At 35.4% G+C, this 15,547-nt stretch overlaps 1 protein-coding gene and 1 long non-coding RNA gene across 7 annotated transcripts; both read right to left on the bottom strand.

Moving 5' to 3' along the window:
• Positions 1-5,351: 5,351 nt before the first annotated feature.
• LOC147273210 (uncharacterized) lies at positions 5,352-10,440 on the bottom strand. Of its 6 annotated transcripts, none has more exons than XR_015119736.1 (7): positions 10,015-10,440; positions 9,811-9,911; positions 8,961-9,015; positions 8,312-8,373; positions 7,607-7,700; positions 6,890-7,025; positions 5,352-6,673 (listed from the first exon to the last, which is right to left on the bottom strand). It is a non-coding gene; the product is annotated as an uncharacterized LOC147273210 (long non-coding RNA). The 6 variants fall into 6 exon arrangements; XR_015119733.1 differs by having other exon boundaries at positions 5,352-5,751; positions 6,624-6,673; positions 7,607-8,373; positions 10,015-10,430; XR_015119735.1 differs by having other exon boundaries at positions 5,352-5,751; positions 6,871-7,025; positions 7,607-8,373; positions 10,015-10,428.
• A 2,278-nt stretch (positions 10,441-12,718) lies between these two features.
• Positions 12,719-14,915, bottom strand: LOC147273209 (polygalacturonase-like). The gene is made up of 4 exons (XM_086256538.1): positions 14,469-14,915; positions 13,665-13,954; positions 13,302-13,530; positions 12,719-12,937 (listed from the first exon to the last, which is right to left on the bottom strand). The coding sequence occupies exons 1-4, from the start codon at positions 14,913-14,915 to the stop codon at positions 12,719-12,721; spliced, it is 1,185 nt and encodes a 394-aa protein (XP_086112664.1).
• Positions 14,916-15,547: the final 632 nt, after the last annotated feature.

The raw sequence follows: 15,547 nt of genomic DNA, 5'->3' as shown, positions 1-15,547 counted from the left end.
TTGAATGGAGAGTGAAATGAGCGGAAGATCTGTGTGATTTGAGTTTTACCACTTTTTTGATGCATCCCTCAAGAAAGTGGTAACTCTGTCAAGATTTGGTTACTTACCAAATTTTGACTATGAGTTACCACTTTCTTGAGGGATGCATCAAAAAAGTGGTAACTTGACAAAACTGCTTAAAACCCAAGTTACCACTTTCTTGATCTTAAATTCAAGAAAATGGTAAATTCACATCAAGAATGTGGTAACCACCTACGCATGCAACTGTATATAGATGAAAAGGCAATTGCATTCTCTGAGTATTAAAAACTAGCTCCTGTTTGCCAATCGGGTTTGAACATGCAATCACAAAATTATATCTTGACCAAACTTACCATTTTCTTGATTTTTTTTCTCAAGAAATGGTAATATTAGCTCAAGAAATGGTAAGTTACCACATTTTTGATCAAAGTTACCATTTTCTTATACCAAACATCAAGAAAATGGTAACCAAATCAGCCAAGCAAAACACGTTACTACTTTCTTGATCAATCGATCAAGAAAATGGTAACTTGGTTCAAGAAAGTGGTAACTCAGCCTAAGCTTGACCAAACTTACCATTTTTTTGATTTTTTTCCTCAAGAAATGGAAACTTTAGATCAAGAAATGGTAAGTTACCCCATTTTTGATCAAAGTTACCATTTTCTTGAACCAAACATCAAGAAAATGGTAACCAAATCAGCCAAGCAAAACACGTTACTACTTTCTTGATCAATCGATCAAGAAAATGGTAACTTGGTTCAAGAAAGTGGTAACTCAGCCTAAGCTTAACCAAACTTACCATTTTCTTGATTTTTTTCCTCAAGAAATGGTAACTTTAGATCAAGAAATGGTAAGTTACCATTTTCTTGATCCAAGTTACCATTTTCTTGAACCAATTCTCAAGAAAATGGTAACCAAATTAGCCAAGCAAAAAACGTTACCACTTTCTTGATTGTTCGATCAAGAAAATGGTAACTTTGATCAAGAAAGTGGTAACCAAGCCCAAGCTTGACGAAAGTTACCATTTTCTTGATTTATTTCCTCAAGAAATGGTAACTTTTTCTCAAGAAATAGTAAGTTACCATTTTCTTGATCAAAGTTACCATATTCTTGAACCAAACATGAAGAAAATGGTAACCAAATTAGCCAAGCAAAAAAGTTACCACTTTCTTGATCGTTCAATCAAGAAAATGGTAACTTGGTTCAAGAATATGGTAACCAAGCCCAAGCTTGACCAAAGCTACCATTTCCTTGATTTTTTTTCTCAAGAAATGGTAACTTTTTGTTAAGAAATGGTAAGTTACCATTTTCTTGATCCAAGTTACCATTTTCTTGAACCAAACATCAAGAAAATGGTAACCAAATCAGCCAAGCAAAACACGTTACCACTTTCTTGATCGTTCGATCAAGAAAATGGTAACTTAGTTCAAGAATGTGGTAACTAAGGCCAATCTTGACCAAAGTTACAATTCTCTTGATTTTTTTCCTCAAGAAATGGTAACATTTTCTTAAAAAATGGTAAGTTACCACATTTTTGATCGAAGTTACCATTTTCTTGAACCAAATATCAAGAAAATGGTAACGGAATCAGTGAAGCAAAACACGTTACCACTTTCTTGATCAATTGATCAAGAAAATGGTAACTTCATTCAAAAAAGTGGTAATCCAGCCCCAGCGTGACCAAACTTACCATTTTCTAGATTTTTTTTCTCAAGAAATGGTAACTTTTTCTCAATGAATTGTAAGTTACCATTTTCTTAATCCAAGTTACCATTTTCTTGAACCAAATCTCAAGAAAATGGTAACTTCATCACTGGGCCAAAAAAACGTTTCGCACTGCAACTGTGTATACACGAAAGAGCAATTGCATTCTCAGAGTGCTAAATACAAGCTCCTGTTTAACAATCAGATTTTGACATGCAATTCAAAATTACACTATTTGACAAGTCTGGAGACGCGCCAGAGGTTCATTTTTTTTTCAACTTGGGTGGGTTAATTTTATATTTTGGGCGAGGATGGAATTTTTTTGGTTTCAATTTCAATATTTTGTGTTTTAATTTTTTTGTTTTAGTGATTTTCAGTTTTAGTTTTTTGAATTTTAAATTTTGTAGGGGGTTTTTTTTAGATCAAATTTTTTAAGGTATTAAGTATTAACAAGTTTAATTAAAAACCTTATACTAAAAGTCTATAACTATATACATTACACATTTACATGTGTTTTACATTTTTAATCAATATTGTATCAAAATGTTTAGGCATTCTTGAGTTGGGTAAAATTTGTTGAATATCAAGTACCCAAAAGTGCCAATACATATTTTGCCAATACACATGCTTGTATTTTGCTGCCCCTTTATGTATTAACCAAAATCTTTTTCTGTTTTTTAATCATTGAATAATGCTGTTATAATTGGGATCCTGAGCAGTCCCTGTCGAATCGTTTAAAATCATTTAAACAGATCAAACGCAATGGATGAATTGTCAAAAGAACAAAGCAAATGCCATTTGTTTTTTCAGCCCAACTGATATCCAAAACAAGATTGGAAATCGTAATCAAGTTTTTTCGATGTATAAAACCTCCTGAAACTGATATAAATAAACAAGATTATACATGTCAATTTTTAATGGGATTTGGATGTTATAAATGTTATTTATATTCCATTCTCTCATAAAAATCCATCCATTCAACAAAAATCCATCCATTCATAAAAAATTTCATCCATTCATTTAACTAATCAATATTTGTTCAAATACATGTTCCAAAAGCACGGAGAGTTTCAGAGACCAATTTTGATCCTTGGAGAACATAATGGGACCATTGGAAGTGGTTTGGAAAATATCAGCAACTAGCTTGAACACACTTGGTATGAAATACTAGTCAATCTTCATGTGTTGATTGCTGTGACGTTGCAGACCACACAATGGCAACATACTCTGCCTCTGCAATAGGTCTGGAGGTAAGATTGCTTCTTCACACAATTTTAACATGAAGATATACAGTGAGCGAACGGAACTACCAACCCAATCTGCATTCATTAGTTTGTTTTCATTAATAGAGCCTTTTAGATCCCAATTCAAAAACTTCATGAGATAGCAAAGAAATACATAAGATAGCACAAGATACATGATTATTCAATTATAACTGCTGAAAATGGCAACAAAACAAGTAAGAAAGTAGTGTGTGACATTTACTACAGAAATCGGAATATTAATGTGTGATTTAACTTCTCAATGTTATCTGCTATATGATACTTAGGTTATACCAGACAAAAGGATAAAAGAGTAGTACTTATCTCGGTGGTATAAGCTTCTGTGCTTCTTTTCCTCAGTTTGTCATGCTGGTCAATAATTCTGAAAAACAGAGAAAAGAAAAGTGGTAAGCATGCTAAATACTTGCTAAAGAAAAGTGGTAAGCATGCATATACTTGCTAAAGTGGGAGACTTGAATATATTGTGCCCTGGAAGAATTTCATGCTCATATATTGTCTGAACACCCATGCCCAAAATTTTTAACCATGGAATAGATTTAGTCTCTAGTTGTTAAAGTCAAAAGCGGCTGCCAAGTCCATGCAAAAAGTCTGAATTACTAGTGACCTTCCCATTTCTTAGAAAAAACTCAGATGAAGGGCCTTCGTTTTCTCTTCTCTACCTCTCTACTCCAATTTTTAGTCATGAATTTGACCCGTGCAGCTGATACCGGTTGTTTTTGTACATGGTTCGGACTCCATTTTTTTGTACATGGTTCGGATTCCTTTTTTTTTTGTACATGGTTTGGCTTCCTTTTGTACATAGTTGGGATTCTTTTTTAACATTGTTCAGATTCCTTTTGTACATGATGCGGAGTCCTTTTGTACATGGTTCTGATTTATTTTGTACATGGTTCGAATTCTTTTTGTAAAGTGCACATGACATACTAAAATATTTTCAGAATATTTTGCATAATCGAAGCACTAATTTCTGAAATTTCTTTTTTGGCCACTGCACCCATTTCTTAACTTCCCTTCATTTATATAACACAATCTTTAATGTTGAAAAAAATTAAAATGTCTATACGTGTTTCATATACCACGCATGCAACTGTATGCAGACAAAGAGGCAATTGCATTATCGGGCTATTACAAACAAGCTCCTGTGTACCAATCCGGTTTGGAAATTCAATCACAAAATTAAATTTTGCAGAACAACTAAAAAAATTACCCATGTTGTAAGTGACCATTTTCTTGATCGACAGTTACCATTTTCTTGAGATTTGGATCAAGAAAATGATAACCAAATCCATGCCTCAAACCAAGTTATCACTTTCTTGATCATTAGAATTGGTTCAAGAAAATGGTAAATTGGACCAAGAAAGTGGTAACCAAGCCCAAGATTGACCAAAGTTACCATGTTCGTGATTTTTTCCCTCAAGAAATCATAACTGTTTCTCTAGTAATGGTAAGTTCCCATTTTCTTTCTTCAAGTTACCATTTGCTTGAACCAATTCTCAAGAAAATGGTAACCAAATCAGTGGGGCAAAAAACGTTACCACTTTCTTGGTCCAATTATCAAGAAAATTGTAACTTGAATCAACAAAGTGGTAAACAATCTCAAGCTTGACCAATGTTACCATTTTCTTGATGTTGTTCCTCAAGAAATGGTAACTTTTTCTCAAGAATAGGTAAGTTAAGATTTTCTTGATCCAAGTTACCATTTTATTTAACCAATCCTCAAGAGAATGGTAACTTCATCACTGGGCCAAAAAAAGGTTTCGCACTGCAACTGTGTATACACGAAAGGGCAATTGCATTCTCAGAGTGCTAAATACGAGCTCCTGTTTGACAATCAGGTTTTGACATGCAATCAAAAATTACACAGTTTGACTAGTCTGGAAACGCGCCAGAGGCAGCATCTGTTGAAAAATCTGCCTCCTTCTTGGACACATGGAACTCTGCATGGGATTGAATGAAAGGTCTACTGCATCCTCGTGCACAACTCGGGTTCGTATTAGGCATATTTTTACGGAGGCAAGCCCCTGACCATGTCATTATGTTTTCAGCATATCTTCTTCGTAGAATGTAGATGTTTAGTTTCATACCTCATTTTTGGGAGGGGAAGCAAATTTGGTTTCAATTTCAATATTTTTTTAGGGGGTGGGAATGAATTTTGATTTCCATTTCAACAAACTAGGGTGGGAAAAAGTAAATTTCATTGGAAGCCTCAGTCATCGCACTATCTACCATATCAACTAGCTCTTACGAAAAATAACTGAGACAATGTATTAGAGGTCAATATTGGTACTGCATAACACTGAAGTTGGAACATTTTTTCGTCTATCACAAAAGCTTTCACTAGTAAAACAAATTAGCCCTGTAATGGATATGGACTTGTTGCAATCATTTAATTTAAAATACAAGAAACAGCAGTAGATACAGTAACACTCGTTTAAAACAAAAAACTGGGAAACAAGGGACCCAACTATAATTACTTTCTTGCTGAAGGCGGACTCACATTTGTATTCAGCATTCACTATACCCGTACACTTAGGAACTTAAACTCACCCCAGACAGTATCAAAGAGGTTTCAGACTTGACTCAATAATTGACAACAGCACAAATCAATTGACATCAATTCACATGAACCATAATTCAATGAAAAAAAAAGAAATTATAAAAGCAACAACGTTTCTCTCCAATATAATCCTATGCAAAAGGATTCCCTCCAATAGATGCAACAGGTCCATGCGTTGGGACACTCCTGCAAAATAAGCAACTCCACATTGGTTTCAGGAAAAGTTACAAGCATACAAAATAACAGAATGCAACAGCAGTATGTCAAGCATCAATCTCTTCTCTAACACCAGGCAACTTGAGTTGCCAAACTCTATGTAGCATCTTCATAATGTAGTTCCAGATATTCAGATTGTCCATAATCAATCTTATCCAGTACCACCAATACACTAACATAAGTATTTAGTGAAAAAGTATTTAGGGAAAAGTATTTAGTGAAAAACTTAATTAAGGTCTTGTGTCGGCATGCTGGAAAAGACAGATGCATAGATAATTTAGGTTAAGTATTTTACTGAATTTAGCTTCCTAAATCAATTGGGAGTGAAATTTTTAACAAGTTTAACTGTAAAAGAAAATTATTTAAGAAATCATAAATGAAGAGAAAGATAAATTTATACTATTATATCTTAGAGTTTAGGTCTACAAAATACTATTATGCAATAAGTAATTGCACAACAACTAATTATTTTGAACTAATGTGGTATAATAAACTAATACATGATCTGGCAAGTTTATTTATGTTGGTTCCATTTTAGAGAGAACTTTATAGTTGAATTCTTCTTTCTTGATCTTCTAAAAAGTAAGAACAATCTATTATAACTATAAATACCCTTATCATTTTAATCATAATCTCATCATTTAGTGAAATTGAGATTGAAACTATTATTTGATTAAATGGTATTTGCAAAAGCCAACTTTTACCAAATTCAAATTGTAGGATCTGAAGCCATGTCTACTATCATCTTACATATTAGGATTCCTAAACCCTAATCACCGGAAACTGATATAATACTAATGATGAGAAAAGAACAGAATCCAGAACACGAGTAGAAAAACAACTTATGGAATTTGAGAACTTTGTGCTTGCCCAGCCATGTATTGCAAGGGACCTACACAATGAAATCAAAATCTCATTGAATGAAAAGGATAAGATTGTTATGACTAGACATGTGTTAATGGACGACAAATTTCTTCATAGCATCTAATATGATGCTTGAAGCACCACTGGATTAACAAATATACCGCTCTGGAACAAGTGGCAGGAAAAGGCAAAAAACAAAACCAAAAGAAAATAATGTAGCTTCACCTAGGACTAAAAAACGTACTTTCTGCTGCAGCTGGAATATAAGGCATCACAGTCACCGGATTTTGGGGAAACCATGGCTGAGATACACCACCCATGAATGAGGATTGCAACTGGGCATTTCGGAGAGAAGTTTGTAAGGAGCTCATGTCCAAAAACTGAAATACATAACACAGACAATTAGAAACGATAAACCTAAAAAGTGAACCATGTTTATGTTTTTGGAGTCAAAGTTGCTGTCAGTATTCCTGAAATTATGGAAGAAGAGCGGGGGAATAAAAAAAGTCTTGGTGTTCTTAATCATTGAGAAAATGAACAAAGGAGTTTTAGCTTCATGGCACCATTAGGTTTGAGAAACCTCATGTTAAATTGTAGACCAATTATATATGCCAAGGATGATTGAACTATAATAGTATATACATGTAAATTGGTCCTTGTACAGTCCAAATCCTTCTTTAATTTGACTAATCCCCATTTACAGTCCAAGCAAGACATGGTATACATTGATTAAAACCAATATGTTACAGTCTATAAATCACATCACTTGCAGACTTGGTCAGGAGATTAAAACCACAACAATGAAATAACAAGCAATTGAACAATGGCCATCTCTATGTTTACATCTTTCATTTTTCTTTCTTGTTTATCACTCTGTTTTCTTACAAAGCCTTTTCTATGATTGATCGCAACACAAATTCAATTTCTATCATACAGTACAAATCAGCATAACAGAGGCAACCTGACGAAGTTACCAATGGCACGCCCAAAACCACATGGAACTGCTGCAGCATCGACATCCCAATGCACATGAGTCGTGGCCATCAGTTCTCACCCTGAAAGAGAAAAATTGAACTGCCTTAATAAGAGGCTCAGCAAGGGAAAAAGCCATAAATTGAAAAAAAAAATAAAAAAAAAAAAAAAATGATGCCTAGATACTTCATCAGAAGTGGGGAAAATCAAGGCTGAAAAAAAGGTGCTTTTAAAGGATTTTTTTTAGTGTGGTACTTAACACTGGCCAATGCCTCTAAACAAAGCATGCCTCTCAACCCCAGTAGAAACCAAAGAGTTTTAAAATATAAATTGATTGCATGTCGCACTGGCAAGGTTGCTTCTTCACACAATTTTAACATGAAGATATACATTGAGCGAACGGAACTACCAACCCAATCTGCATTCATTAATTTGTTTTCAATAATAGAGCCTTTTAGATCCCAATTCAAAAACTTCATGAGATAGCAAAGAAATACATAAGATAGCACAAGATACATGATTATTCAATTATAACTGCTAATTATAACTGCTGAAAATGGCAACAAAACAAGTAAGAAAGTACTGTGTGACATTTACTAAAGAAATCGGAATATTAATGTGTGATTTAACTTCTCAGTGTTATCTGCTATATGATACTTAGGTTATACCAGACAGAAGGATAAAAGAGTAGTACTTATCTCAGTGGTATAAGCTTCTGTGCTTCTTTTCCTCAGTTTGTCATGCTGGTCAATAATTCTGAAAAACAGAGAAAAGAAAAGTGGTAAGCATGCTAAATACTTGCTAAAGAAAAGTGGTAAGCATGCATATACTTGCTAAAGTGGGAGACTTGAATATATTGTGCCCTGGAAGAATTTCATGCTCATATATTGTCTGAACACCCATGCCCAAAATTTTTAACCATGGAATAGATTTAGTCTCTGGTTGTTAAAGTCAAAAGCGGCTGCCAAGTCCATGCAAAAAGTCTGAATTACTAGTGACCTTCCCATTTCTTAGCAAAAACTCAGATGAAGGGCCTTCGTTTTCTCTTCTCTACCTCTCTACTCCAATTTTTAGTCATGAATTTGACCAGTGCAGCTGATACCATATCTCCATCACAATTCATCATAGAATGTTTTTGCAGCATTCTTGTAACAATCTCATAAGAATAAATTCAGTATCACATATAATCATTTACTTCAAAAAAAAAAAAATGTTAAATCTTGTAAAGAAACATGAGCTGACAAACATAAAGGGAGCATTAAGACAGGAGCTCTGCATTTCATGAAACCTAGAGGTGTGGAGGTCAATTGTTGAACTCTCAGAGATTAAAATAAATGAATTACCATGAATCTGTTCCTTATGCTCAGTTGCAGTTTGAAACAATCCCACATTGAATATCTGAACATATTTTGATGAGTTAATAGATGATGCTATACATAATGCTTCAAAATATGAATTAAAAATGAACCACGTATGCAATTCAAACAGGTCGATAACATGTCATGCTATCACAGAATAAAAGAAGAGGTCCAGTGGCATGTTTTTGTATCAAGCACAAAGGTACAAAAACCATTTAAGCAATTATATGTAAGGTCCTATAGCATGTAGTTTTCACTACTTGCAGTGATCTACAATACCCGAGTACAGGACCCGAAAGGACGTATCTAAGCATTGTAAAATAATACAATGCTTAGATGGGAAAGAAATCTTTAATACAAATTTATTATTTAAGAAATAACCAATCAGAAATGGAGCCAATAAAGTAAGCCAGAAATTGTAATGCCCTACTAAGAATTGGTTGATTACAGGCACTGATCCAATCTACCATTTTCTTCTATTAAAACCTTGAACTAAAATATAAAATTGGTCTTTCAATAACAATGGAAAAAAGCATCAACATCAGCAGATTAGAGAAGACCAAGCACATGGCCATAGGAAATATGCTATCTACACAAATAATAGGAAAAATAAGATGCGGGATTAGCCTTTAACTCCAGAACAAACATACACAAAACTAAAACTTCAGACAATTTTTATCTCTCCCTGATAACATTAGATTCAGAGAACGTAACAGTACAGGTAATGCAGGTACACATAGTTGCACATATCATAAATTCCTGCATCAAGGCAGCATACAAAACTGTACCCATACATACCAACATGTATCCAGTTTAAGGATAGAAAAAAACATACCAACAGATCTTCCTCCTGGCCTCTGTGCTGCTATATGTGAAAACCCAAATCGGGGAAAACACCAATTACATTTTCTGGCATAGCAAGAAAAACCAATTCCTCTGAAATCCATACAAGTAAGAGAATTTAAATACACAAATTTCAGAAAGCCATTGCAAGGTAATTGACAAGATTCACAATCTCTCTATGAGGACGCAATTATACCTCTGTAATGATCCGGTAGCGACCATGACCTGATACCTGATCCCCGAGAGAGACCTCGAAGCCGCTAGAAAACTCAGATCGCCGGCGAAGGGGTTGGATCTGTTCTCCTTTGATTCTCCTTCATGATTGAATTTTAGGTCTAAAGGAGGACACCCAGACGATCAGTGTGTCCAGAGGACGATGTCTTGGGTGGTCGGTGTCGCAACTCCGCCGGAGAAGGCGGATGGCCGTCACGAAGTTCAATCGGTTCATCGATTTCGACATGGTAAGTGGTAGACGAATATTTGAGGCCGATTTTGTCAACGTTGCCGCCGGACGGCTGGGTTTTGATCGGAGAAAGGGTGCGGGAGAGAGAGGGTAAAGAAGCAGATGAGATTTGCGTTTTTTGTTTGCGACTCAGAAGGATTTCTTTTGTTTTGTTCAGTTACGTCTTTCTCTCTCATAATGGGCTACCGATTCAGCCTTTATTTTTTTTCTCAACCGTTAGATCAAATATATCTCATCTAACGGTCAAAAGGTTGAAGGCATCTAATACCTGCAGTTATGTTAGAATTTCCGTAATTGGTTTGATTTATTTTGATGCATTTGTTTAGAGCTTTTGGTAGTTTGGTGTTGTGTTTGTATCATGCAACCTATAGTTTTTAATTGACTTTGTTGTTCCTAATTCTTATACTGTTTTCTGAATTTGTTGGTTAGTAAGTTCCTATAATTTGTTGGCAACATGCAACCTATAGTAATTTGTTGTTTTCTAAATTCCTATAATTAGTAAGTTCCTAGTAGACTAGTAGTGGTGTAATTTTGAATCCATTGGAACTTGTTCTGAATCTATATTCATGGACGAAGGTGTGCAATTTCTTTGCTTCTAGCTTTTAGTTTCCTATATAATGTAATCAATTGTTGCATGGTTATGTTCTAGTCAAAGTACTGAAAGTGGTCCTCCTTATTTTGTTTACAGTTACCAAACATAATATTTTTAGAAGCTCTGTTGAGTATAATTTGTTGTTTGTGTTGTGAAAAAAATAAAAAAAAGTCGGCCAAAACCATAACCGACCCAACCTCAATCGACAAATACGGGTGGCCGACCATCAACCAGCCCACAATATTGGGTCGGTTGTCTGTTTTGGGAATTCAGCATAGTCAGTTGGTCGGGTGGGTCAGTTGTTTGGCCAATATGGGTTCGACCTGACCCATTCCCAGCGCTAGCTACAAGCTTGGAAGTCTGCCACATCATGACTCGGGTTTGTCCAAGTGCTCAGTCGCCATTAGAAGTCTGCCAATCATATTACTTCCCCGACTTCTAAGATTTGTTGTATTTGTTTGATGACGTTGGTCCGTTTGGAGTCTAGCTAGAATATTGGACTAAAGGATAAAAAGATGCTTTGAGTTTTTAATTAAGTTAAAGACTTTCTAAATTCTAGCTCAGTTTGCTTTGAATTTGGTCTCCTTGCTTGTTTGATTGGGCTTTTTTTTTTTTTTTTTTTTTTTTTAATTGTAATTGCTTAATAGCTTCTTGTGTGTGTATTTAGACTTTTTGTTGTACTTGCTTAATTGCTTCTTATGTGTCACTGTGTCAGTGTGTGTAATTGCTTAATTGTGTATATGTGGGTGTATACGTACGTAGGTAGTTGCACTGCAAGATGTTTTAATTGAGGTTGAGGGGAATATTCAGCAACTAATGAAGTGTTGTACAACATGCACAAATGTTTAGAACATGCATGAGAATGTCATCTCTTAATTTCTCTGTCTTTCAAATTTAGGAGGTAGCAAGTGATGAGAGTAAGATGAAAAATGTACTAATTAATTTATAGACTAATTACACATATAAATGACTATATATATATATATATCATTTTCTTGTTATTTGTTGAGATACTTTATATAAATTAATATTATTTATATAAAAAGTAGTTATCACATTTAACAAGATTATTAAGTGAGTTTGCGATTGGGTATTTCATCTTGTCCCCATTAACAAAAATTTCTGGGTCCACAACTGTTGGTGGTTATGCACGTAATCATGCTACTCCAGTCAAGAATTGTTTCTTACATCATCGATCAAATTTCTTATTATTATTTTTCTTTCTTTTTTTTCTTATTCTTACATCATCGAGTGCGCAATGTATGGTCTGATTTTAAGCTTAGTTTGGGATTGCTGTGAGAAAAAACAGCTGTGAGGTAAATCAGCTGTGAAGTAAAGTCAGCTGTAAAGTAAAGCAGTTGAGTGTTTGGTAAACTATATTTTCAAAAGTGCTGTGAGTACAAAAAACAGTATGAAGGTGTTTGATAAATTGTAATGTAAAACTGCTGTGGCTATTTATAATTACTAAAATGGACATAATGCTGAATGTGCCTTTCAATTATTTTTTTGGTAAAAATAAAATATTTTTTTTACATGTTTTTGAAATTTTTGGCTATAAATTATATTAGTGGAAGCAAACTCATTTGAAAAATGCATAATAAAATTTTATAAAATTGTTTCGCATAATTTAAAATTCATATAAAAAAATGGAAGACAAACACCCATAAAAGGGTTTGGACAACTTCACCAGCAGCTGCATGATTGCAAGGCCAGGCTTGAAGGAAGCCCATTGGGCAGTCATAGCCACAGCTCAAGCAATTACTCCATTCATTTACTAACGTACGTACTACACTAAAAGAATCTTCCTAGCTATATATGTAAAAACATTCTCTTTCTTTTTGCCCCTTACAAGCAACTTGTAGGCTGAATCACACCCTCAGCTGTTCCATCTGCATGGCTACATGAAGCTTCAGCTGGTTGGTTCTTGTAAGTCAGCTTCACATCCTCCAATTTGATCCCACTACAAGGGTACTCGGAACTACAATCGAATTTCACTGCAACTTCTGTTGCCGATGTCCCATGAATGTCTTGGTATGTCACGTCACTAATTTTAACTCCTGAAACCTATTTGAAACAAAACAAAATTACAAACTCAGGTTTCAAGCTATAAATAGAACACCAAGTGACGGTGCAAAAATACAAGTTTGGCTTTAGCCTAAAACATATATGATATATGTGCATTAGTTATTGAAGCATAAAGTTATTAATAAGAAGTGAGCTAGGTTACAATATGGGCAAGGCCAGACCCAGTTACTTTGTAAGTAGGAGGAGCACAAGCCCATAAAGGAAGGAATTTTCCCCACTCTTGTGGGTATATATAAAGCCACGAATCATTTGACAAAAAAAAAAAAAAAACTATATGTGATTGATTGGGAAAAAAAACCTTAGTTGTAATTGAATTTACAAGAGTACCCTCGCGATATCTTACCTGACCAGGACATCCTTTGTTGTTGGGGCAGTAGTTTTGATCGATAACAATGGGATTTTGGACATTGACCATTACAGCATGTTGGAAGAGAATGTTCCTAGCAAATCCAGTGCTGAGTCTCCCCCAAGACTTAATCCTCAAACCATTTTGAGTGCCAGTAAATGTAACCGTTTTAACTGTAACATTTTGCACACCGGCTTCCTGTTGATCCTTGCCTAGACTGCCAATGCTGTAACACCAACCAATTCCAAAGCAATGTTAAATTTATAACATAATTTTCACTTGAACAGTTCAAGCGAATGTATACAATTGTGATATATAAGTTTTTTGTGCTGTAAGTGACGTGCACATATTTAGACATACCTAATTCCATGGCCGGGTCCACATACAACGTTTTCAATCCATAAGTTAGAGGTACCGGGGCCAATCGAAACACAATCGTCACCGGTAGAAATCTTGGTGTTGAAGATGGTGACACCAGATGACATTTGGACGTGAATTCCATCGGTGTTGGGGCTGTTACCGGAGGCAAAAACTTTGACACCTTGCACTTTGACATTGTGGCAGCCGTTGATGACTATGTGAAACATTTGGCTGTTTAGGGATGTTAATCCACTCACCACAATGTTGTTTGAGTCGGAAAACCCCAATGTCTGCAGTTACGTACATATATAATTAATATATATGATAGATATACAAAAAATTATATACCAGAACATAATTCAGGCTTAATTGTGGCCGGTAGAATTGTATTTATACATGGATCATGATGTGCATTTAATTAAGATCATGGAATTTGATACATAATGCAAGCAATTAATAAAGCAAATAATAAAGCAAATGGGTTGCATTGACCTTTCAAATATATATTCTTTCACTAATTTATATAAGCAGCACATGCATTTGTGGCGTTATTTTTCAGTATATACTAGAGGGTCATGGGAATATTGTTCCCACGTGCATTAATGTATGGATTAAGGCTTTATATATGCTTTTTTTTTTTTTTCCACTCAAGAAAAGCTTTATATATGCTTAGCTCTTGATACCCTCACATTCAAGAAACTTGGGGTAACCTATATTTTTTAAAAGACAGTTATACCCTCTTATAACTTAGCATACACGAAAGATTAAATTGAGGACATTTAAGTAATTTGGTAAAGTACATACCGTTGCTCCGCTGGGGCAACTCTCGCCTGAGGACTTGCAATCCCACAAAGCAGTGCCTTGGCCGTCAAGAATTCCCCCAGAGATTGTAACCCCATTCACATGCTCAAAGAAAAGCCAGTTGCCGGCATTTCCAATGACCCGGTAATCGGAAGGGGCGACGAGGGTGCCGGCAATGCGGAAGGTGATGGCGCGGTTGTTGCAAGGCCCACTGAAGACCGCATTGCCCAGCAAGAATCTTCCTGCCGGAACGTATATGACGGCCGGATTGGGTGAGGCACAAGCTTTGGCCCATGCCGAAAGGAAGGCCTTAGTTGAATCAGTCTTGCCATCTGGTATGGCTCCTAAACTGGCCACGCTGTAAGTGACTGCTCTACCGGCTAAGGCTGAGCTCATGAACACAAAGACAAGTGAGAGAATAAGAATGAGGTAACTTCTGGGGTTTGCCATTTGCACACAACTATACTTAAATGGGGATTTTTAATGCTGCAGATGAAATGAGAGAGAGAGAGAGAGAGAGAGAGAGAGAGAGAGAGAGAGAGAGAGTAATGAGTTGAAAGAGGGTATGTAGTGGGAGTGGTGGTGGAGTTGAAAGGGCTTGAGGGGTATTTATAGGTTGAAAGAGATTAATAAGTAAGAATGCAGATTGCTGCTGCTCGTTTGGAAATTTGGATAGCATTTAAAGGCATATTAAAATTGAAAAAGCAAGCAAGTGGCGCCGGAAATATTGAGCTTACGTAGGTTGCTTAATTACTTAGATTGTGTTGTAATTGTACATATACCATCTTAAGTACATATGTGCATGCACCTCCATCTCTCTTTTCTTTTTTAGTCTTATTTTATTATTTAGTTGTGTGGCTCTATACATCAAAAATATGACACAAAAATCTACATTATATATGTTGAATATATGCTCCACTATCATTTGCACCGGTCGAGGCCTTTTGAACCCACACTTGAACAAATCTCAAGTTACCCAAAAATTTTACGTGCGGTGCTAATGTTATACGTACCCTTCTCTTGCTTCAATGGCAAGTTCATTACCTTCCATTCACACCCTCTTTCCTTTATATATCCCTTTT

Source organism: Dryas octopetala, chromosome 9, assembly GCF_963921425.1.
Source record: "Dryas octopetala chromosome 9, drDryOcto1.1, whole genome shotgun sequence".
NCBI lineage: Eukaryota > Viridiplantae > Streptophyta > Magnoliopsida > Rosales > Rosaceae > Dryas > Dryas octopetala.
This window is presented reverse-complemented; position numbering and strand designations above follow the sequence as displayed.